At 39.1% G+C, this 23,005-nt stretch overlaps 1 protein-coding gene across 4 annotated transcripts in view; it reads right to left on the bottom strand.

Annotated features, from left to right (window-relative positions):
- Positions 1-23,005, bottom strand: part of LOC134541160 (synaptotagmin 1) — a 122,561-nt gene that overhangs the window by 34,855 nt on the left and 64,701 nt on the right. For all 4 annotated transcript variants that reach the window (XM_063384386.1, XM_063384387.1, XM_063384388.1 and 1 more), the window contains exons 3-4: positions 8,721-8,861; positions 7,431-7,576 (exon numbers count right to left, since the gene is read on the bottom strand). In XM_063384386.1, coding sequence (XP_063240456.1) covers positions 7,431-7,576; positions 8,721-8,861 — 287 coding nt within the window. The remainder of the gene's footprint in view (positions 1-7,430; positions 7,577-8,720; positions 8,862-23,005) is intronic.

Genomic DNA, 23,005 nt, shown 5'->3' on the forward strand with positions numbered 1-23,005 from the left:
TCTGACACGGGTCGTCACCACAACGCCGAATGTCAAAATTGACCACAACGCCGACAGCTAGAAAACTGCTGTGTACCACAACGCCGAAATAACAACTGAATGAATTTGTGTGTGTTTCTTAAATGTACCTTAACGCCGAAATACCACAATCAAACCTAACCTTACCTAACCTAACCTAGCGTAATATAACCTAGCCTATCCTAGCCTAACATAACCTAGCCTAGTGTTACCTAACCTAACCTAGTCTAACCTAACCTAGTCTAACCTAACCTAGTCTAACCTAACCTAGTCTAACCTAACCTAGTCTAACCTAACCTAACCTTTGTGGCAATCCTGCAATAACATTTATCGGCGTTAGTGTATTTCGGCGTTGTGGTAATTCGGCGTTGTGGTACACAGAAGTTTTCTAGCTGTCGGAGTTGTGGTCAATTTGGCATTTCGGCGTTGTGGTGCGTCCCCCTCTGACACACGCGCGGTACATGACGTGTTGCCGGTGCTTTGAACACCGTCCAAAAACGTGTGCTCGCACTCGAAAAAGGTTTTTGGTGTGTACCGTAACTATTACTGTAACGAGCGAATTTAAGTTTTCACATCAAAAAAAATATTTAAGTTGACAAAAACAGTAATTAGAAACCAAGAGATACCTCCAAAAAAAATGCGCAAGTTTCGTTGTTCGTCATTGCTATTTCGGAAGTGTCAAGCGTTCACGTATAAAATTACTCAAATTATGAAAACGAGATTATTGGACGCAATGTTCTCAACAGCCCTTAGAATGATTGATGTTTAAAAAAATTTTAATCTGGACGAGCCTGGCCAGAATTATTTTTGATCACCCCCCCCCATCGCGGAACAAACAGGCCGACGCCTCCTTTCGCGTGAATGCAGAGTCGCTTCTCCGCTTGCCTCGACCCCACGTGACGCGAATCAATGTCGTCGCAGCGTCTTGGTCAACGACGTTTCGCTCAAACTTTTTATAGTCTCGCCGCAACTTCGATGAAACATTTCTGCAACGTCGATTTACTCGCTGGTGCATCATCAATTATTTTACGTCGACTGCTCCGCCAGTTGCCACAGCATTGCTGCAACATTCGCCGAAATTTCGTAGTGCCGCTGAAACGTTGATGAAACATTGCTACAACGTCGAAGGAGTAAAATTTTAAACTAACAAATTAATGTTTCATAATCCATTATCTGTAGTCTTTTTATTCAATTTTTCAAACTAAGAAACTGTATTTTGTACTTGTGTGTTAATCTTAACATATATACCTCTATCTGATTATTATACATATAAATTTAGATAATAATTGTATATATTGATTTCAATGAAATTGTGTATGATCTTTGTGTGTTTCTACCTAAACACAAGATACTCGTTAGTCCCTGCGAGCATTTATCTTTTAAGTGCTGCAGTAACTATTGGATTTAATAAATATTGAATTTACAAAGTGAAAAATAATAAGTCCAAAATAAAAACTAGAGTTTAATCCTTGCCAATTAAAAAAAGTTACAAGCTATTGACGATTTTAGACAAACACATGGATATAGTAGAGAAAAAAAAAACATGGTTAAAGACTATAAGTTAACTTTGTAATTGATGAATTAGTGTTTGACTACGGCTTCAACTTTACTGTATTTGTATGCATTACACAGTTGTCATGCAATATGCATACAAAAATTATTACTTAAACTATGATAACTTACCGTTGGATGGTAATATTTCAGTGGTTTACAAAGTATTGAATAAAGGGTTTTAACATTTTTTCATGTGTTTACTGTTTTGAAATTATAATATGTCATGCAATACTAGTAAGACTACGACTTTAGTTGGAAAAGCCATAAAGTAAAAAAAAAAAAATGCATAAATGTTTCAGACGAAATATGAACCCCTTACCTTATAGAAGTAGATGTACTTAGGATGGTGTAAATATTCGAAACTAGGGTGACATTCTTTAAGTCAATCGTTGTCTCGAATGCATTCAATAAGTGTTAAATAACCTTACAAGTGGGCAATACGCAATACAACTCGCCCATCTCTTCCACAGGACCATCCTCTTGTCACGTGGCCATACAGCAAACTCGCATGAATGGATTTCGGGGTTTATCCCTGTGTCCATGCTGGTTTTTATCTGGGCCCACCTTAGCCAGCATAGTTCTACGATGTTCTGTTTAATACATGCGTAACTTTTTTACTTGTTAAACTTACACAGTGAAATAAAAGAGCACTTTTAAATCAAGATTATTGAAAATATGTTTTGTTTTTAATGATTAATTTGAATTATCGGTACAAGCCACGGGTAGAGAATTGAAGCGGTCACACGTAAATGAATATAAGTTAATACAAGATAGTTTTAAGAAGAAAAAAGACCCAAATCCACCTAAGAGAATAAACATTTTGTTACGTAGTTTACGAAAACTTGCTACATTGTTAAAAATTACAGCAGATTTACGGACTTTTCAGCGTAGAATTTAACTCAAAATAAACGAAGAGTTGTTTCGAAATTTCATTTAACTGATTCTAATTAGCAACTACGCCGTATTTTGACTTCCGAGGTATATGTTTCGTTCTTAAAAAATTAAAATAAAAGGTACACACGGACGCAGATACAGATCACGTAAACGGAGACGGATCTCACGCAACAGTTCGGCAATGCCGAGCTCTTCCGTTTACGTTGATCTACCGATAGAAGTCGAGTAGCCATGGTTGTTTACGTTCTAAATACGTTTGAAATTGTTTCAAGTACAAGATTACCTGAAGTTATATTATAACTTTGTTGTTCATGTTTTATTTTATATGTGAATTCTGCCCGTGCTATTATCTCGAAGCATATTAAAAAAAAAACAATTAAATTAATATATTATAACCTTGAAATGCAATCTCACTGGTTGGTATTTGTTACGTTTCTGTGCATCGTGAGAGCAGCAGACGCGATAGTTAGAGATACCGAAATTTCGCGCATTCATTAAGTCGTAAGTTAGAATGCAAACCTTCACACTCTCGCACTGTGTTCACGATTTGACCGCAGTTATTTGGACACGCCCCTCTACGACCGTGAGCCAACGATGCCCAGCTAGGAGAGAAGTAAGCGAATCAGGTAGTGCCAATTAACAAATTAAACAAATTAACAATTAAAAAAATTTCTCGCTAAGTAATCAACCAAAGGGATAACAAGTATGGGTTGAGCATACCTATGACTTTGAATTCACTCCCTAGGCCATGCGAATTCGCGAAATTTCCGGGTCTCTAGCGATAGTGAAATTTTCCGGGAGATCCGCCTCCGTTTACGTGATCAGTCTACGTTTACGTGCCGTTGTCTGTTAAAAAGATGTATCATTGCAGATCGCCGGCAAAGGAATTGGAAATCTAAATAATGAGATTAGTGAGATTAGTGATTGTGGATGCAGTTTCAGCTGAGCTCTAGCGCATCGTGTGAGCAGCGCGTGTGGTCTGACTCGTCTTTCGTTCAAAATGTAGCGTCTGACGTTTAGTGCAGCTCCATCCTAAATTATTCTGTTTATAATAATTCGTGTTCTTCAACATGATTTTAAACGAATTCATAATACAACCATATTATGAATTTGTTTAAAATCATGTTTTTGTCTCGTTTCAACTGTTGTGCTGAATTTTTTGGGTTCGGCATTTTTGTGCTGTCATCATTTGTGGGGATTTTTTCGTTTTGTCAGTCCATTTTTCTATGTTTTTCTTTGTTCGTTGACCATATTCCTGTTGTGGAGTATTGTGTGGTGTTTATATCCTGACAACAGCAATTTTTTGCTTAATTTGTGTTTTTTTGTCATTTGTGTTTTCTGTAGTTTTCTTCTACAGACATACATGTACATAGCAATGGCGTATGTCCAAAAGCTTACATCAAGTCATGCACTCGCATTGCACAAATCTTTCAAAGATAATAACAACCATATTTATTTTTTTATAAAAGGCTTTTATTTTTCTGCTAATCAAGTCCTTAATTAATGGTTATTATGAACTTAAAGGGAAAGTTTTATGTCTGTCCTAGCATGAAATCGCGTGGTATACATTTTTTGGATTAAACGTCCGTATGTAGACTTCGTCTTGAAACTCTTTATTTTTAGTATATAATTTATCAAATCAATGAAAAAAATAAGGTTTTCTTTGGGTTTAGCAACAACCAAAGTTGTACTGATTTATGAATGATATACAAAAAAAATGTTTTAAGATATATGAAAGACTAACCCACAGCTACATACCACATGATTTCATGCTTTCAGTACATGCCAGGCTGACATAAGAATTTGCCACTAAGTTCATAACAAAATTAAAAAAATGACTTTTTATCAGAAAAAATTCTTTTATAAACAATTAAAGACTTTTATATTATGAATAGATTTATAATAATGTGTATAAAACAGAAGGAAAATAATTTAAGATACTTTCGCCTAAAGCATTGTGTCCGTGAAAACGGCTAATCTAAGAGTGTTTTGATAAATAGAACATTTTTATTTTTTTAAATTTTAGACGTACTTTTTAATAAAATTCCGCCGAACGTCGATTATGTCTATGTGTTATAAAATTAAATGCGAAATAAATGTCAATAATATTTCAGTTATGAGAAACATTATTTGTCGATTTGTTGCTCAAATAAAAAAATTCTGATACCAAAAAAATGTTTTAAAATTGATTTTTTTAAGGGCATAAGCCTCTTTTGATGAGGAAAAAGTTGTAAATGAATAAGAAATGTCTTTGAAAAAAATTATTTAATACTTCAATTGATGCCATAAAAGTTAAAGCAAACTACTAAACACATGCGAGTTGTTAACCTTGATCTACCCATAAATTAAGGCTTTTCTTAGATAGAATGTGACTGCCGTATTATTTACTATCAGGGGACTTTGTCATGTGCAATTTAGCCTGATTGCATAGTTACACTTTCAGTTTCTATAAGTTTCACCTAAGGCGAATAAAATAAACAAGTGAAAGATTGCAGCAAGACCAAGATTAAAAAAAAGGAAAAATACTCAGGGATGGGTCAATCGAATCCTCAAATCCCATCAAATCTTTAATATTAGAAAGATTTCGATTTATAAAAAGTATTTGTGCTTGCCACCAACTACAGTGCTCTAAGAATATTTGGTTGGCACATCAAGAAAAATTTTTGACAAAAAAAATTGTTTACGTCATAAATAAATATTTTTTATTTAGTAAAAAAAAATGGGTTAAATGTTTAATCAAAACTAAAATAAATGAGTTTTTCTCGAATATTATTTAATCCCTGATGCTCGAACAATAACAGTGCTATGGATGCGATTCAATGGGCGCGAAGATTTCTCCAACCAATCACGTTTGAGGTAATTAAATTAATTTTTTTTCAAATTATAACTAATCGTATAAAATACCTCACAAGAAATATCTATGGAAAATTATTCAAAAAATGAGTGCAAACCGCTAAGCATGTGTGAGTTTTTAAACTTTGGTCTACCCATAAATAAAGGCATTTCTTACATTGAACATGACTTGTTTTTTTTATTGCGTGACTGGAATCATCAGTTGGCTTGGCGGTGACAGAAAATTAAAACTGAATAGTAAATTGACCACCGGTATTATATTATTAAATTAGCGAAGTATTTAATATACTAATTGAAAATCCAGATGGCGTTAAATGTCATTCACATTACTCAAACTCGCAGTCAATTTTTTTGCCCTTCGGAAAAAAAAAATATATATATATTTTTCAATAAAAGTTATCCTATGTTACTTCTAATACCTCCAAGAAAATGCGTACAAAGTTTCATGATGATCGGTTAAGTAGTTCTCGCGTGAAAGCGTAACAAACAAACTTACATTCACATTTATAATATTAAGTAGGGATAGGGATTTCCATTGCGTTACGGGCGCGACGTTTCTGCAATGAGCGTCAGAACTTTTGTTTCCGAAAGATGGTTGAACCGGCGGATTAGTAATGCGATCATTATTCGCGTATTGCCATGGTGTTTATTTTACTAAATTCATCCGTGCCATCTCTGAGATGTGCGCATGCACAGTGTTTTTTTTTTCCAAACTTAATATGCATATTGATGTGCAAACATCTAACTCTCGGTATACGGCATTTGGTAGTATTTTCGTGAAAATGATGGAACGGAAGTGGGTGAACGGAAATGTGACACAAAGATGGCGAACCCTAGTGATTTTTTTTCCCAGCCTAAATTATTCTAAGTGTGTATGGGGAGGGTCCAGGTTAGGGGAGGACCTAAGTGTGTCTCAGGCCGAAGCCTATACACTCTACCATGCGGGTTTTGAATCATGCAGGACAAGGGCGCGTGCAATCGTGTGCGTGTTGGGGTTTACTGGCCAGCCATGGCTGCGATTGGCGCCATGACTGACGCCCCATTGGTCGCCTAGCTTAAAAGCTAGCTAATGTGACCCAGGTGAAACCTGCATAGACACAGGGAAAACCCTGGGCCGGGTCATGCGGGGATCAAATATCATGCATTAAGAAAGCAGGTAACTACTGGACAAGAGGGAAGAAGGGTCCAGGTAAGAAGAGTTGGAGGGGCTGAAAAATCAACCATGCTGGAGTTGGGTGCTTGGGGAACCATAGTGTACCTACATAAACTCGTATATATAGTCACTTTCGTAAACATAAGGGATATTGAAAAAAAAAAAAAAAAAAGACCTTCATGCCCAATAACGTTAACCATCTGAATAACAAGTTATTCAATCGGAACCATAACTGCCACAACTAATATTGTAAAATAACCATTTCGCTCATCCCTAGCTGCTATTTGCGTCATATGGTGGCAAGCAACGTTTATGATTCAAGTAGCGAATTCTAGCGGCGGGCGCGGTAACTTGTGTGGGATTCGCATCTAGAAATTTCGGTGTTTAAAAAGCGGCTATTTTATTTATCAGTTTATTTATCACGCTCAGCTTTATTTATTCAAAATAATTCTACGTTAAATTTTCGTGTTCGAGTTTCGTATCAACAAAGTTCATTTTCAACATGGACAACACGAGAACACACGAATTCGATCGTTACCGAGGTTAGATGTTTTACACATCACTGAAGAGTTCCGAAAGTTTGTTACAAACACGCAATGGCAAGAACATTAATTTAAATGATTATTTATTTTTTTGTTTACTACGTTGTTCACTTCAAAGCGCTACTGTGATTGAAGCTTGACCCTTGAGATATGGAATCGAATTTAGAGAATCGAATTTAGAGAATCGAATTTCGAGAATCGAATTTCTAGAATCGAATTTCGAGAATCGAATTTCGAGAATCGAATTTCTAGAATCGAATTTCGAGAATCGAATTTCGAAAATCGAATTTCGAGAATCGAATCTCGAGAATCGAATCGAGGAATTTTTTTTTCGAATTTGAGGGGGGTGAGGGAAAAATCGATTCGACCCATCGCTGCAGGCGACGGATTGGGGCCTGGGAGATGATCTCGCGCACCTTCTCTTTGTAGGCCGATCCCAGCAGCTGCACGGACTTTAGGTCGACGGCTCCCTTTAGGCCCTTCTTGCCGTCCTTGGTGCGCCTCTTCTTGCAGCATCGCCGGATGCAGCACACGCAGATGCACAGGAACAGCAGGCAAACACCTGCGCACAGCCACCATGGATGTACAGGGCGAGTGAAAATAAAAGCGTGCTTTCACGTTACAACTTATACCTACTTACTTGGCATGGTAAAAAAAAAATAACTTTAATCTACAAGCAAATAATTAAAATAATTAATATATATGAAATAATAAAAAGGACTTAAGTAAAATTATAAATACGGTTGGTAACGTATTCATTCAATCTAATAAAAAAATAAATAAAAAAAGATACCTACTCAATATTAATATAAACATATGTATAAAATTTATTATTTAATTTTGTAAAAAAGCCTAGATAATTTTAATTATTTATTATTTTATAATGTTATAATTTTAAATTCAAATAAATTATACATAAGTGAACATAACCTCACTTATATAAATACACTTTAAAAAAGGTTTAAAATACAATTTTATCACTAATAGGTATTTACGTCAAATAAATGTTTTTGATTATATGGACCAGTATTCAACATAAATCACTAAAGTTTAAGATTTAAAAGAACATGTATAATTTTCATATGTATGTAGTCTTTTTATATCATGAAAAATTTAGAAAGTGTTGACTTAACAGCTAATGATATCATTTAGCCAGGTCTTGGTTCAAAGATAAACCAAGTAACAGCCATTGTAGGAAAAAAAATCACAAAAACTTTACAAATGTGTGTTGAATGTAACATTTTTTTTTTTAGAAACCAAAGATGACAGCAGCAAAGAAAACTTGTTTCTGAAACCACTTTTGGAACCCACAAATGTGATCAGGAACGGATATTTCCAAGTAGTGGAAACAAGAGTAGGTTTACGGACTAGGTAAAATGTAATAGAAATATAAATCCGCAAAAGGTTGGAGACAGAGCTGTGCGCATTTCGCCAACATCACGTACGACTCGCGATTGTAAACCAGTGCACTCGTATCGAACATTCTCGCCGTCAAAAGGCAAAGTTTTACTTTTTATGGATCATCTGTGTTGAATTTTAATAAACCATGTTAATTTTTTTAATTTATATTCATATTGAAAAAGTCCAAGGGGGTCATAAGCTGGTTTTTTTTTTTCCAACTGGGGTTCATTGAAATATCGGAACCAAAATTCCGCGGGTCGGTTTACATGGCTGCCAACACTGTCCCCCGTGCCGGAACCACTCACCGACAATGATGGCGACCACCGCCCAAGGAGGAATGCCTATCTCCTTGGCGACCGTCTTGACGGCGCGGTCCATCTTGTCGCTCGCCTCCTCCATCTTGCTCTTGGTGGGCGCTGGCGGGACCTCCTCGGTCGTCGACATCTCTGCAACAACGGGACACGAGGGTCCAGTCCAATCGCCGAGACTTCAGACCAGTGGTGTAGCCAGGATTTGTGTATGCGGGGTGTTAAGAAGCATGCTCTCCCCCCCCCCCCCGTATTAAAGCGGTGGGTCCGGGGGTCCTCCCCCGGGAAAATATGGACTTTAAGGTGTAAAATAGTGCTATTTTAGCAGTTTTCGGTTCTTAAATTTAAATATTGTAATGGTAAAAATGTTATTAATTTTAATATGAAATTTTTTTGAGTGATGAATAAGAAATTAATTAAAGATTTGGTGCTAAGGGGGAGGGGGGGGGGGGGTTGAACCGCTAAACCCCCCCCCCCCCCCTGGCTACGCCCCTGCTCGAGACCACCCGTGAGACAACATGTCCACAAGAGAATAGCATCGACTGCAAGCGTTGTAGTGTGTTGGTTCAAGGTCACAATTAAAGGCTAACTCAAAATACAGTTATGGATAAGAGCATGCGCAGGTTCTGCGCGCGGAAAAAAAAATCTTTCCCCAATCAGTAGAGGGTGAACCTGCAAACTATATTCGGCAACAGGATGGAGTCCCTCCCCACTGAAAATCTCTTTGTACGAGAGTGATTTGAACGACGAAGTCCCTGATCGTTGGATCGGTCGTAATGGTCGAGACGACAGAGCTCTTTCTTTCCTTTTCTTTTTTTCGCTGGCCTCAACGTTCTCCTGACATGACGCCATACGATCTCTTATTTTTTTTCCTTTGGGGGTTCATAAGAGATCGTGTCTACGTTCCGCTGCTACTTAATGATTTCCCAGAATTGAGACAGAGAATTGAAGAGGCTATTTGCTTCCAACACTCCGGACTTGTTAGCCAAAGTGTAGGTAAGAATTTGATTTAAGGTTGGACGTGTGCCGTATAACTGAAGGTGTGCAAATTGAACATTTGTAAAAAAAATCTAAGTTAGTTTACCTTCAATTAGAGTATGATTTGTTGTAAATAGTCTAAATTAAACTGGTATATTATACCTACTTTTGAAACTGAGATATTATTTTATGGACTTTCTGTATATTACTAATATAACTACAATTTCACTCTTCTAAAAATAAAATTCGCCCGTAACGTATTCTTAGTGGCTTTTCGTAAACAGACGCCACTCCGGATGTCTTGATCAGTTTTCAAATCATGTGTTTTCTTATGAAGTTCTGCATACCGTGTGTGTTCCCGGGTAGGCGGGGGCCTATATATATATATATATATATATATATATATATATATATATATATCGTCTGTCATTTGTAAGAAGGGGCTAACTACAAAACATAAACTTTTCAGGAGAGCAGAAAAACAAAATGAGCACACTGTAATGCATCACTGTATTTTAATTATTTATGGTTAGCCCCTGTCATATCTTAAAAACTATTAGAGATACAGTTATCCCCTTCTTACAGACCATGAAGGATGAAAGAAAACATGTATTTCTGCAGTTAACTCATTTTCAACAAAAATGTAAGATGGCACCTTCTTACAAATGACAGACGATATTTATATATATATATTAACAAATTAGTGTAGATATTAGATCCTGAATATTAGCTATACATTTAGGTTATGAGGATTAAAAATAAAATATTCTCAAAAGGATTACTTTGGAAGCTATTTCATCCAGTGTATTTTAACCCTTCTATGGAGGGGGCATATGCACCCAAAAAAACCCCTACCCCCCAAAAAAAAATCACTCTTACCACCAGAAATACTTTTCCTTGACCCACCATTGGCACACAAACCAGTAAAAAATTGATTCACTTTATTTTGGTAGCAACTTATTACGTGGCGTGACATACCGGAAATACTGCCTCTCCACTGTGTGTGTGTTTTTTTTTGCACAGTTCAAATCTCTTCAACTAAGCAATTAGTCGTCAAGTAGTTAAAACATCATTTTAAAGGTACCTATTTGGATTTAAAACTCTCATCTGAGGTTTTTTAATGCTAGTAGTTATGCGCCCACACAACATATAGCGTAACACGTCGCGCAAAACATGGTTTCAGTTTCCACTGGAAGTGTCCTACTTCTGTATCGTCATGCCTGTTCTGTGGTACAGACGCGTTCCAGGTGGTGTTTTCAACGAGTCCGGCTTCATATGTTCGCCTGGTCGAGAGTAGTATATAATAGGGCATCCGAGGACTGGGTTCTGGGTGTGGTGCCTGGTGCCGGCTCCGCCATCTTGGATTGTGACGTCACGGCGGCCATCTTTGATGTTTGTGACCTTGACCTTTGACCTTGACCTTGAATTTGATCCTCAAAAATCGCCAAAATCCTCCAAAATTGGGCAAAATATGCCCAAAATTCCTCAACAATCGTCAAAATTTCCATTTCTGTGGAAAAAAGTTCCGCCAAAAATTCGCAAAAAATTCCTCAATTCGAAAATCAGGATTTCAAAAATCCTCAAAAGTCGTTTTGTCCTAGAAAGAACCCTAATTCCTAAAACTGGCTTAAAACTCCTAAGAGATAGCCGCTTATAAGCCATTTCTAGGATTAAGGATACCATGACCGCCATCTTGGATTATGTCGTCACCGATGCATTTTTCGTTACGGCCGCCATCTTTAACTTTTTTATTTATTATCCGATTTTAATAAAATATTTTTTAAAAATTATAAAAAAAATTAAATAATAAAATTTTAATAAAACATTTATAAAAAACAAACATTAACGACACGGAGTTCGGAGTCCTCGGTTCGAACCCGGTGAGGGCAAAAAAAATTAAAAATGGCGACAGGCTCCTTCCTTAATGGTGGCTGCAGGCAGACTGACTCCCACCACTTTTCTTAAAGCAGATATATCGTCACCTAGTATGACGTCATGTCCGCCATCTTGTCTTCGTTGCTGGAGACCACCATCTTGTTTTCGTCGGCGAGAGTGCGCTGACGCCATGTTAGTTTAGTTCTTATCCGCTAGAGTGCAGTAATCATTTATTACTAAGGTGCCCGCCATCTTGAAATTTGGACGCCATATTGAAAATCCGTAATTATTTAGCTAGAAATTCGGGAAAAATTTCTAAATTCGTTAAATAAATCACTCATTAATTTACAATTTGATTCGATCCGCTCCTGTCCTTGGTTCGATACCCGATCGATGCAATAATGTTTAATTTTATGTAAAAAATAATAATTTCAATAAACCATGTTCAACATTCGTAAAGAGACTCTAAATCCTCTACGACCACCATATTGGAAATGCGTAATTTTAATGCTAGAGATCCGGGAAAAAGTTCAGAAATCATTAAATAAATTTCCGATCAATGAACTGATTAATTAGATCGACTAAGGTCCTTGGTACGATCCCAGGCCGATACAAAACAACTTTAATATTTTAAAAAAGCATTACTAAAGTGTAAGGTTCGAGGAATTAAACACCGCAAGTTCTTTTACAAACATAATATTTATTACATAATTTCTATTCTACTACAGGATCACTTACGAAAGCCAGAAATCTTATAATCATTTAGTTCCGCAGCGGTGTGAAATGACTAATACTTAGCTCCAATCGGTTTATACTAGACAGAGTCCAGCCAGAACCTTTACAGACATAGTCCACCTCTTCTTGACAGAGTTTCTGGATACCGTTTTTAACAGTTTTCTTCACATCGTTAGAACTGTAAATTACTGCAGCCGATGTCTTGAATGCACACTTCTTCACTTTGTCATCGAACGGATATGGCTTTCCATATATACAGTCCAACCACAAGTTATATTTCAAAGGTCCGTTTGTTGCTACATCATCAGTAAGCTGATTGATTATCTTCTGTCTGATATCGTCAAGAAAATTACAAATGTCCTTCGACTCACCGAACGTATTTAGATAATAGTAGTCTTTCAAAGTTCCACGAAATGCAGACTGCGCCAAGTAGAAGCCATTATCGTTCACTTGTAATGCTCCGAACACAGTCTTAGGTTTAGTTCCATGTTCAGACGTCATAACAATCGGTTGCTGGGCATCTGTTTTTTTGGTTGTACGCTTTCGTGTCTCCAATCTAAAGCGAGGAGCCGAAATGTCGGCAGGTAGTTCAGCAGTAGGAGCACAGACTCCACCTTTACATTTTTTCGCATGATGTCGCAAACTGTCAATTCGAGTAAACCATTTAAGGCACTCATCACATCGAAACTTCATGCGAGAAGGATTCTTCGTGCATTTGCTCCGCTCATGTCTTTGTGCATCATGGGAAAATGCGAACGACGTATCACAGTAGCTGCAAGGATACCGTGGTGATGAAGACGATCCTTTCAGACCCGATCCAGATACAGACATTGCAACAGTAGTACCATTTCCAGGCATTCTCTTATGCACATCGATGCATCGTTGTTGCGCCGAAACCTTTACTTTCTGCCGCACAGCAGGACCTTTGCATGCCTTCATGTGCGTTTTCATATTATCTTTTCTGGCAAACTGCTTATGACATTTCTCACAAACAAACATTTTACGATATAGGTTCTTGGCACATTCGCTCCTCTCGTGTCGCCGGGCATTGCTGTTGTTTGAGAAAATCTTGTCGCAGTAACAGCACCGATGTTCGCTAGTTGTCAAATCAGCATCCATTGAAGTCTCCATCGAGGTCGTATCGTCGATCGTCGTGGTTTCCTGCACATCCAGCTCAGTAGTTATTAAGCTATCTTCTGCTGGTGGTATCACATCTATTGAAATCTCCTCCAATGTTGACGTCGTCGTCGTTGCCAACGAGATCTGCTCCACCATTGTCGTCGCTGACGTCAAGGTTCCCGTAGACGATGGTACAACATCCATCGAGTTCGACGTTAAAGTCGGTAAAGATGCCATCGAGTTCTCAAGAACAGGTAATTACGCGACTTATGCACCAGATGAAATAATCTAGGTGATCCTTACACCGTCGACGACAGTAACAAACTGACCGACCTGCTGTCTAGGACTCGCTTATATACATGCACCGGATGGAATAATACGCTAGTCAAATCAAGAATCATTTACAATAATACTAGAGTCAAAACAACATAAAAAATAGAAGGACCAACAAGGAAAAGGCAGCACATTCGGAAGCACCGACAACGAAAAGGCAGCACATTTGGAAGCACCGACAACGAAAAGGCAGCACATTCGGAAGCACCGACAACGAAAAGGCAGCACATTTGGAAGCACCGACAACGAAAAGGCAGCACATTTGGAAGCACCGACAACGAAAAGGCAGCACATTTGGAAGCACCGACAACGAAAAGGCAGCACATTTGGAAGCACCGACAACGAAAAGGCAGCACATTTGGAAGCACCGACAACGAAAAGGCAGCACATTTGGAAGCACCGACAACGAAAAGGCAGCACCGACAACGAAAAGGCAGCACCGACAACGAAAAGGCAGCACATTTGGAAGCACCGACAACGAAAAGGCAGCACCGACAACGAAAAGGCAGCACATTTGGAAGCACCGACAACGAAAAGGCAGCACCGGCAACGAAAAGGCAGCACATTTGGAAGCACCGACAAAGAAAAGGCAGCACCGACAACGAAAAGGCAGCACATTTGGAAGCACCGACAACGAAAAGGCCGCACCGCCAACGAAAAGGAAGCACATTTGGAAGCACCGACAACGAAAAGGTCGCACCACCAACGAAAAGGAAGCACATTTGGAAGCACCGACAACGAAAAGGAAGCACCATCAACGAAAAGGCCGCACCGCCAACGAAAAGGAAGCACATTTGGAAGCACCGACAAAGAAAAGGCAGCACCGCCAACGAAAAGGAAGCACATTTGGAAGCACCGACAACGAAAAGGCAGCACCATCGACGAAAAGGAAGCACATTAATTTGTCATTGACTCCAATATTCATTGGCTCCAATATTCATTAGCTCCAATATTCATTGTCTCCAATATTCATTGACTCCAATATCCATGAGCTCCAATATCAATTGGCTCGAATTGCTCCAAAAGGTTCCATCAGCCTTTTGGCTCCAACAGTTTTTTGGCTCCGATAGTCATTTGCTCAAATAGTCTTTGGCTACAATATTCATTGGCTACAATAATCATTGACTGCAATATTCATTGGTTCCAATATTCATTGGCTCCAATATTCATTGGCTCCAATATTCAATGGCTCCAATATTCATTGACTCCAATATTCATTGGCTCCATCAGTCATTGACAACTACAGTCTTTTGGTCCCAAAAGTCTTTTGGTCCCAAAAGTCTTTTGGCTCCAAATATATTAGGCTAGAATTCTTCGAGTCTAAGAGACTATGAGACCACATGGTTACAGAACTACGTGACTACGAATCTTCAAGTTTACGAGACTGCGAGGCTACAGAGCTACGAAGCTTCTAGTACACAGGTTTACGTGACTGCGAGGATACAGGACTACCAGTCTGCATGAGTACTTGACTACGAAGCTACTCGTCTACAAGGCTACAATTACAGCATCTATTTTCGTCAGAATATTCTCTTTTGCTCCAACTGCACCACCAGCATTATGTTATAAGATTACAAGGCCGCCTGCTTACGTAGCTTCAAGTCTACGAGGATACTTGGATACGTAGCTTCAATTCTACGAGGTCCTAAGACTTCATGACTACGCGACTTCGAGCCATGAGGTTACGAGATTACGTGACTACGAATCTTCATGTTTACGAGACTGCGAGGCTACAGAGCTACGAAGCCTCTAGTACACAGGTTTACGTGACTGCGTGGATACAGGAATACAAGTCTGCATGAGTTCTTGACTACGAAGCTACTCGTCTGCAAGGCTCCAATTGACACATCTGTCTTCGATGGAATTTTCTCTTTTGCTACATCTACACCATCAGCATTATGTTATAAGGTTACAAAGCTACTTGCTTACGTAGCTTCAAGTCTACGAGGCTCCAATACATCATGACTACAAGACTACGAACCACGAGGTTACGAGACTTTGCGATTGCAAGTCTTCAAGGTTACGTCATCGCGAGGCTATAGGACTACGAAGCTTCCAGAACGCATGGTTACGAGAATGCATGACTAATTGACCGCATGGCTACGAAACTTTATGTCTCTAACTGACTACAATAGCACTATTCAGTGGTGAGAGTTAATTTATTTCATGCAAAGGTACTTGCTGCAAGCAGTTCCGCTTTTCAACATCAGATGACGTCATGTTTTGCTTGCAGGTAAAATAATATTTATTTATTTTATGCGGGATGCGGGTTGTTCACTATCGGTCGCATAAGAAGAATGGCATCGATAGTCTTCAAGGAGAAGGAAGTTCGTCCTTCCTGCTAGTGCTTCTCAGATTTCTCACGGTCCGCCATCTTGGATTGCGACGTCACGGCTGCCATCTTGGATGGGTGTGACTTTGACCTTTGACCGAAACCGCAGGAATGATCGCAAGCACACGGATTAACCATCATAATATTGATAAGAATAATCAGGAGCACACGGAGAAAACCATCATAATATTGGCAAGAATAATCAGGAGCACACGGAGAAAAACGACACATGTTTTCTTTGATATCATAAAATTACAGGAAAAAAATAATTAAAAATAAAAATAAATTAATAAAAAAATTTAAAATAAAAACAAAAAATACATAAAATTCTTGCTTGTACTAGAACTCTATCTTTGCTCAACAATGATAAGTTTACAAGCTAGCAGAATCAGTTTATGTATTTTTTGTTTTTATTTTAAATTTTTTTATTAATTTATTTTTATTTTTAAATATTTTTTTCCTGTAATTTTATGATATCAAAGAAAACATGTGTCGTTTTTCTCCGTGTGCTCCTGATTATTCTTGCCAATATTATGATGGTTTTCTCCGTGTGCTCCTGATTATTCTTATCAATATTATGATGGTTAATCCGTGTGCTTGCGATCATTCCTGCGGTTTCGGTCAAAGGTCAAAGTCACACCCATCCAAGATGGCAGCCGTGACGTCGCAATCCAAGATGGCGGACCGTGAGAAATCTGAGAAGCACTAGCAGGAAGGACGAACTTCCTTCTCCTTGAAGACTATCGATGCCATTCTTCTTATGCGACCGATAGTGAACAACCCGCATCCCGCATAAAATAAATAGATATTATTTTACCTGCAAGCAAAACATGACGTCATCTGATGTTGAAAAGCGGAACTGCTTGCAGCAAGTACCTTTGCATGAAATAAATTAACTCTCACCACTGAATAGTGCTATTGTAGTCAGTTAGAGACATAAAGTTTCGTAGCCATGCGGTCAATTAGTCATGCATTCTCGTAACCATGCGTTCTGGAAGCTTCGTAGTCCTATAGCCTCGCGATGACGTAACCTTGAAGACTTGCAATCGCAAAGTCTCGTAACCTCGTGGTTCGTAGTCTTGTAGTCATGATGTATTGGAGCCTCGTAGACTTGAAGCTACGTAAGCAAGTAGCTTTGTAACCTTATAACATAATGCTGATGGTGTAGATGTAGCAAAAGAGAAAATTCCATCGAAGACAGATGTGTCAATTGGAGCCTTGCAGACGAGTAGCTTCGTAGTCAAGAACTCATGCAGACTTGTATTCCTGTATCCACGCAGTCACGTAAACCTGTGTACTAGAGGCTTCGTAGCTCTGTAGCCTCGCAGTCTCGTAAACATGAAGATTCGTAGTCACGTAATCTCGTAACCTCATGGCTCGAAGTCGCGTAGTCATGAAGTCTTAGGACCTCGTAGAATTGAAGCTACGTATCCAAGTATCCTCGTAGACTTGAAGCTACGTAAGCAGGCGGCCTTGTAATCTTATAACATAATGCTGGTGGTGCAGTTGGAGCAAAAGAGAAAATTCTGACGAAAACAGATGCTGTAATTGTAGCCTTGTAGACGAGTAGCTTCGTAGTCAAGTACTCATGCAGACTGGTAGTCCTGTATCCTCGCAGTCACGTAAACCTGTGTACTAGAAGCTTCGTAGCTCTGTAGCCTCGCAGTCTCGTAAACTTGAAGATTCGTAGTCACGTAGTTCTGTAACCATGTGGTCTCATAGTCTCTTAGACTCGAAGAATTCTAGCCTAATATATTTGGAGCCAAAAGACTTTTGGGACCAAAAGACTTTTGGGACCAAAAGACTGTAGTTGTCAATGACTGATGGAGCCAATGAATATTGGAGTCAATGAATATTGGAGCCATTGAATATTGGAGCCAATGAATATTGGAGCCAATGAATATTGGAACCAATGAATATTGCAGTCAATGATTATTGGAGCCAATGAATATTGTAGCCAAAGACTATTTGAGCAAATGACTATCGGAGCCAAAAAACTGTTGGAGCCAAAAGGCTGATGGAACCTTTTGGAGCAATTCGAGCCAATTGATATTGGAGCTCATGGATATTGGAGTCAATGAATATTGGAGAAAATGAATATTGGAGCTAATGAATATTGGAGCCAATGAATATTGGAGTCAATGACAAATTAATGTGCTTCCTTTTCGTCGATGGTGCTGCCTTTTCGTTGTCGGTGCTTCCAAATGTGCTTCCTTTTCGTTGGCGGTGCTGCCTTTTCTTTGTCGGTGCTTCCAAATGTGCTTCCTTTTCGTTGGCGGTGCTGCCTTTTCGTTGTCGGTGCTTCCAAATGTGCTTCCTTTTCGTTGGCGGTGCGGCTTTTTCGTTGATGGTGCTTCCTTTTCGTTGTCGGTGCTTCCAAATGTGCTTCCTTTTCGTTGGTGGTGCGACCTTTTCGTTGTTGGTGCTTCCAAATGTGCTTCCTTTTCGTTGGCGGTGCGGCCTTTTCGTTGTCGGTGCTTCCAAATGTGCTGCCTTTTCGTTGTCGGTGCTGCCTTTTCTTTGTCGGTGCTTCCAAATGTGCTGCCTTTTCGTTGTCGGTGCTGCCTTTTCGTTGTCGGTGCTTCCAAATGTGCTGTCTTTTCGTTGTCGGTGCTGCCTTTTCGTTGTTGGTGCTTCCAAATGTGCTGCCTTTTCGTTGTCGGTGCTGCCTTATCGTTGTCGGTGCTTCCAAATGTGCTGCCTTTTCGTTGTCGGTGCTTCCAAATGTGCTGCCTTTTCGTTGTCGGTGCTTCCAAATGTGCTGCCTTTTCGTTGTCGGTGCTGCCTTTTCGTTGTCGGTGCTTCCAAATGTGCTGCCTTTTCGTTGTCGGTGCTTCCAAATGTGCTGCCTTTTCGTTGTCGGTGCTTCCAAATGTGCTGCCTTTTCGTTGTCGGTGCTTCCAAATGTGCTGCCTTTTCGTTGTCGGTGCTTCCGAATGTGCTGCCTTTTCGTTGTCGGTGCTTCCAAATGTGCTGCCTTTTCGTTGTCGGTGCTTCCGAATGTGCTGCCTTTTCGTTGTTGGTCCTTCTATTTTTTATGTTGTTTTGACTCTAGTATTATTGTAAATGATTCTTGATTTGACTAGCGTATTATTCCATCCGGTGCATGTATATAAGCGAGTCCTAGACAGCAGGTCGGTCAGTTTGTTACTGTCGTCGACGGTGTAAGGATCACCTAGATTATTTCATCTGGTGCATAAGTCGCGTAATTACCTGTTCTTGAGAACTCGATGGCATCTTTACCGACTTTAACGTCGAACTCGATGGATGTTGTACCATCGTCTACGGGAACCTTGACGTCAGCGACGACAATGGTGGAGCAGATCTCGTTGGCAACGACGACGACGTCAACATTGGAGGAGATTTCAATAGATGTGATACCACCAGCAGAAGATAGCTTAATAACTACTGAGCTGGATGTGCAGGAAACCACGACGATCGACGATACGACCTCGATGGAGACTTCAATGGATGCTGATTTGACAACTAGCGAACATCGGTGCTGTTACTGCGACAAGATTTTCTCAAACAACAGCAATGCCCGGCGACACGAGAGGAGCGAATGTGCCAAGAACCTATATCGTAAAATGTTTGTTTGTGAGAAATGTCATAAGCAGTTTGCCAGAAAAGATAATATGAAAACGCACATGAAGGCATGCAAAGGTCCTGCTGTGCGGCAGAAAGTAAAGGTTTCGGCGCAACAACGATGCATCGATGTGCATAAGAGAATGCCTGGAAATGGTACTACTGTTGCAATGTCTGTATCTGGATCGGGTCTGAAAGGATCGTCTTCATCACCACGGTATCCTTGCAGCTACTGTGATACGTCGTTCGCATTTTCCCATGATGCACAAAGACATGAGCGGAGCAAATGCACGAAGAATCCTTCTCGCATGAAGTTTCGATGTGATGAGTGCCTTAAATGGTTTACTCGAATTGACAGTTTGCGACATCATGCGAAAAAATGTAAAGGTGGAGTCTGTGCTCCTACTGCTGAACTACCTGCCGACATTTCGGCTCCTCGCTTTAGATTGGAGACACGAAAGCGTACAACCAAAAAAACAGATGCCCAGCAACCGATTGTTATAACGTCTGAACATGGAACTAAACCTAAGACTGTGTTCGGAGCATTACAAGTGAACGATAATGGCTTCTACTTGGCGCAGTCTGCATTTCGTGGAACTTTGAAAGACTACTATTATCTAAATACGTTCGGTGAGTCGAAGGACATTTGTAATTTTCTTGACGATATCAGACAGAAGATAATCAATCAGCTTACTGATGATGTAGCAACAAACGGACCTTTGAAATATAACTTGTGGTTGGACTGTATATATGGAAAGCCATATCCGTTCGATGACAAAGTGAAGAAGTGTGCATTCAAGACATCGGCTGCAGTAATTTACAGTTCTAACGATGTGAAGAAAACTGTTAAAAACGGTATCCAGAAACTCTGTCAAGAAGAGGTGGACTATGTCTGTAAAGGTTCTGGCTGGACTCTGTCTAGTATAAACCGATTGGAGCTAAGAATTAGTGATTTCACACCGCTGCGGAACTAAATGATTATAAGATTGCTGGCTTTCGTAAGTGATCCTGTAGTAGAATAGAAATTATGTAATAAATATTATGTTTGTAAAAGAACTTGCGGTGTTTAGTTCCTCGAACCTTACACTTTAGTGGTGCTTTTTTAAAATATTAAAGTTGTTTTGTATCGGCCTGGGATCGTACCAAGGACCTTAGTCGATCTAATTAATCAGTTCATTGATCGGAAATTTATTTAATGATTTCTGAACTTTTTCCCGGATCTCTAGCATTAAAATTACGCATTTCCAATATGGTGGTCTTGATGTCTGATAGGATGGTGGTCGTAGAGGATTTAGAGTCTCTTTACGAATGTTGAACATGGTTTATTGAAATTATTATTTTTTACATAAAATTAAACATTATTGCAGGAGCGGATCGAATCAAATTGTAAATTAATGAGTGATTTATTTAACGAATTTAGAAATTTTTCCCGAATTTCTAGCTAAATAATTACGGATTTTCAATATGGCGTCCAAATTTCAAGATGGCGGGCACCTTAGTAATAAATGATTACTGCACTCTAGCGGATAAGAACTAAACTAACATGGCGTCAGCGCAGTCTCGCCGACGAAAACAAGATGGTGGTCTCCAGCAACGAAGACAAGATGGCGGACATGACGTCATACTAGGTGACGATATATCTGCTTTAAGAAAAGTGGTGGGAGTCAGTCTGCCTGCAGCCACCATTAAGGAAGGAGCCTGTCGCCATTTTTAATTTTTTTTGCCCTCACCGGGTTCGAACCGAGGACTCCGAACTCCGTGTCGTTAATGTTTGTTTTTTATAAATGTTTTATTAAAATTTTATTATTTAATTTTTTTTTATAATTTTTAAAAAAATATTTTATTAAAATCGGATAATAAATAAAAAAGTTAAAGATGGCGGCCGTAACGAAAAATGCATCGGTGACGACATAATCCAAGATGGCGGTCATGGTATCCTTATTCCTAGAAATGGCTTATAAGCGGCTATCTCTTAGGAGTTTTAAGCCAGTTTTAGGAATTAGGGTTCTTTCTAGGACAAAACGACTTTTGAGGATTTTTGAAATCCTGATTTTCGAATTGAGGAATTTTTTGCGAATTTTTGGCGGAACTTTTTTCCACAGAAATGGAAATTTTGACGATTTTTGAGGAATTTTGGGCATATTTTGCCCAATTTTGGAGGAATTTGGCGATTTTTGAGGATCAAATTCAAGGTCAAGGTCAAAGGTCAAGGTCACAACCATCAAAGATGGCCGCCGTGACGTCACAATCCAAGATGGCGGAGCCGGCACCAGGCACCACACCCAGAACCCAGTCCTCGGATGCCCTATTATATACTACTGTCGAGTTTACAACACAAGGTGTTAACGCACCATTCACACACCGCTCGAGATTCATTAAAAGTGACTTGATTACATTGCACTTGTCCACACGAGTTTCGTTTCATGGTTTCGTCTTTACCATGTATATTTTATTTTGGCAATGGAGGAAAAAAAGGCTAATACGGTTTTTTTTCCGCGTGCATTTTCAGATATGGAAAACTCCATAGAAGACTGTGCCCGGCGCGTAGAGGCGAAGAGGCGTGCGACGCGCGAGTCAGTGTCGCCCTTAGCGTCCCCCGCGCATTTAGAGCTCGTGAGTCCACCTTAAGAGGGTAGGCCTAGCATCCCAAATTATTTTAATTACCTGTTTTTGATCTTCACTTAAAAAAAAAATTGGTTGTCTGTAAAGTCTGTTTAAGGACGATTGTTTAACGTGACAAAGTCATGACAAAACATTGATGAAATTATTGCATACTTTTATGAATAAAATTGAATCTTTTTATTGAATTATCACTATTTTGTATGGTTACAAAGAAGGCGTGAAATGAAATCTACAATTTAATTGATTAATTTACTTTTATTTGCACTCATTAATTCAAATATGTTTATTAATTTAACGAACAGATTATTTTAACTATAACTTTTATACATGTTTGTTATTTAACTTCTTCCAATATGTGTTATTCTGTTAAGGACAGGACGATGATAGGAAAAGTAGGAAACGAATGGGAGTGTTTCAAGTTTAATGTGTTTCGAAAAAGTCAAATTGATGGCTGTTCCAATCGAGTGGAAGAGAGATAGATGCGACGCAAGCGTACAATCAGCGTAACGGGGCACAGCGTAACGGGACAATGTGCGTTACGGGACACTTTGTCGTGCGTTGAGCCGGCGTTTATCGATTTATTAGACGTCACGTCAAAAATTTCTTAATATAACTATTAGTCGTATTTATTTACTAGGCTTTAGAAATTGAACGGCCAATTTTCAATTTAACCATGGCATGAAATATGAGCATACAGTTTTAA

Source organism: Bacillus rossius, chromosome 18 (assembly GCF_032445375.1).
Source record: "Bacillus rossius redtenbacheri isolate Brsri chromosome 18, Brsri_v3, whole genome shotgun sequence".
Lineage (NCBI taxonomy): Eukaryota > Metazoa > Arthropoda > Insecta > Phasmatodea > Bacillidae > Bacillus > Bacillus rossius.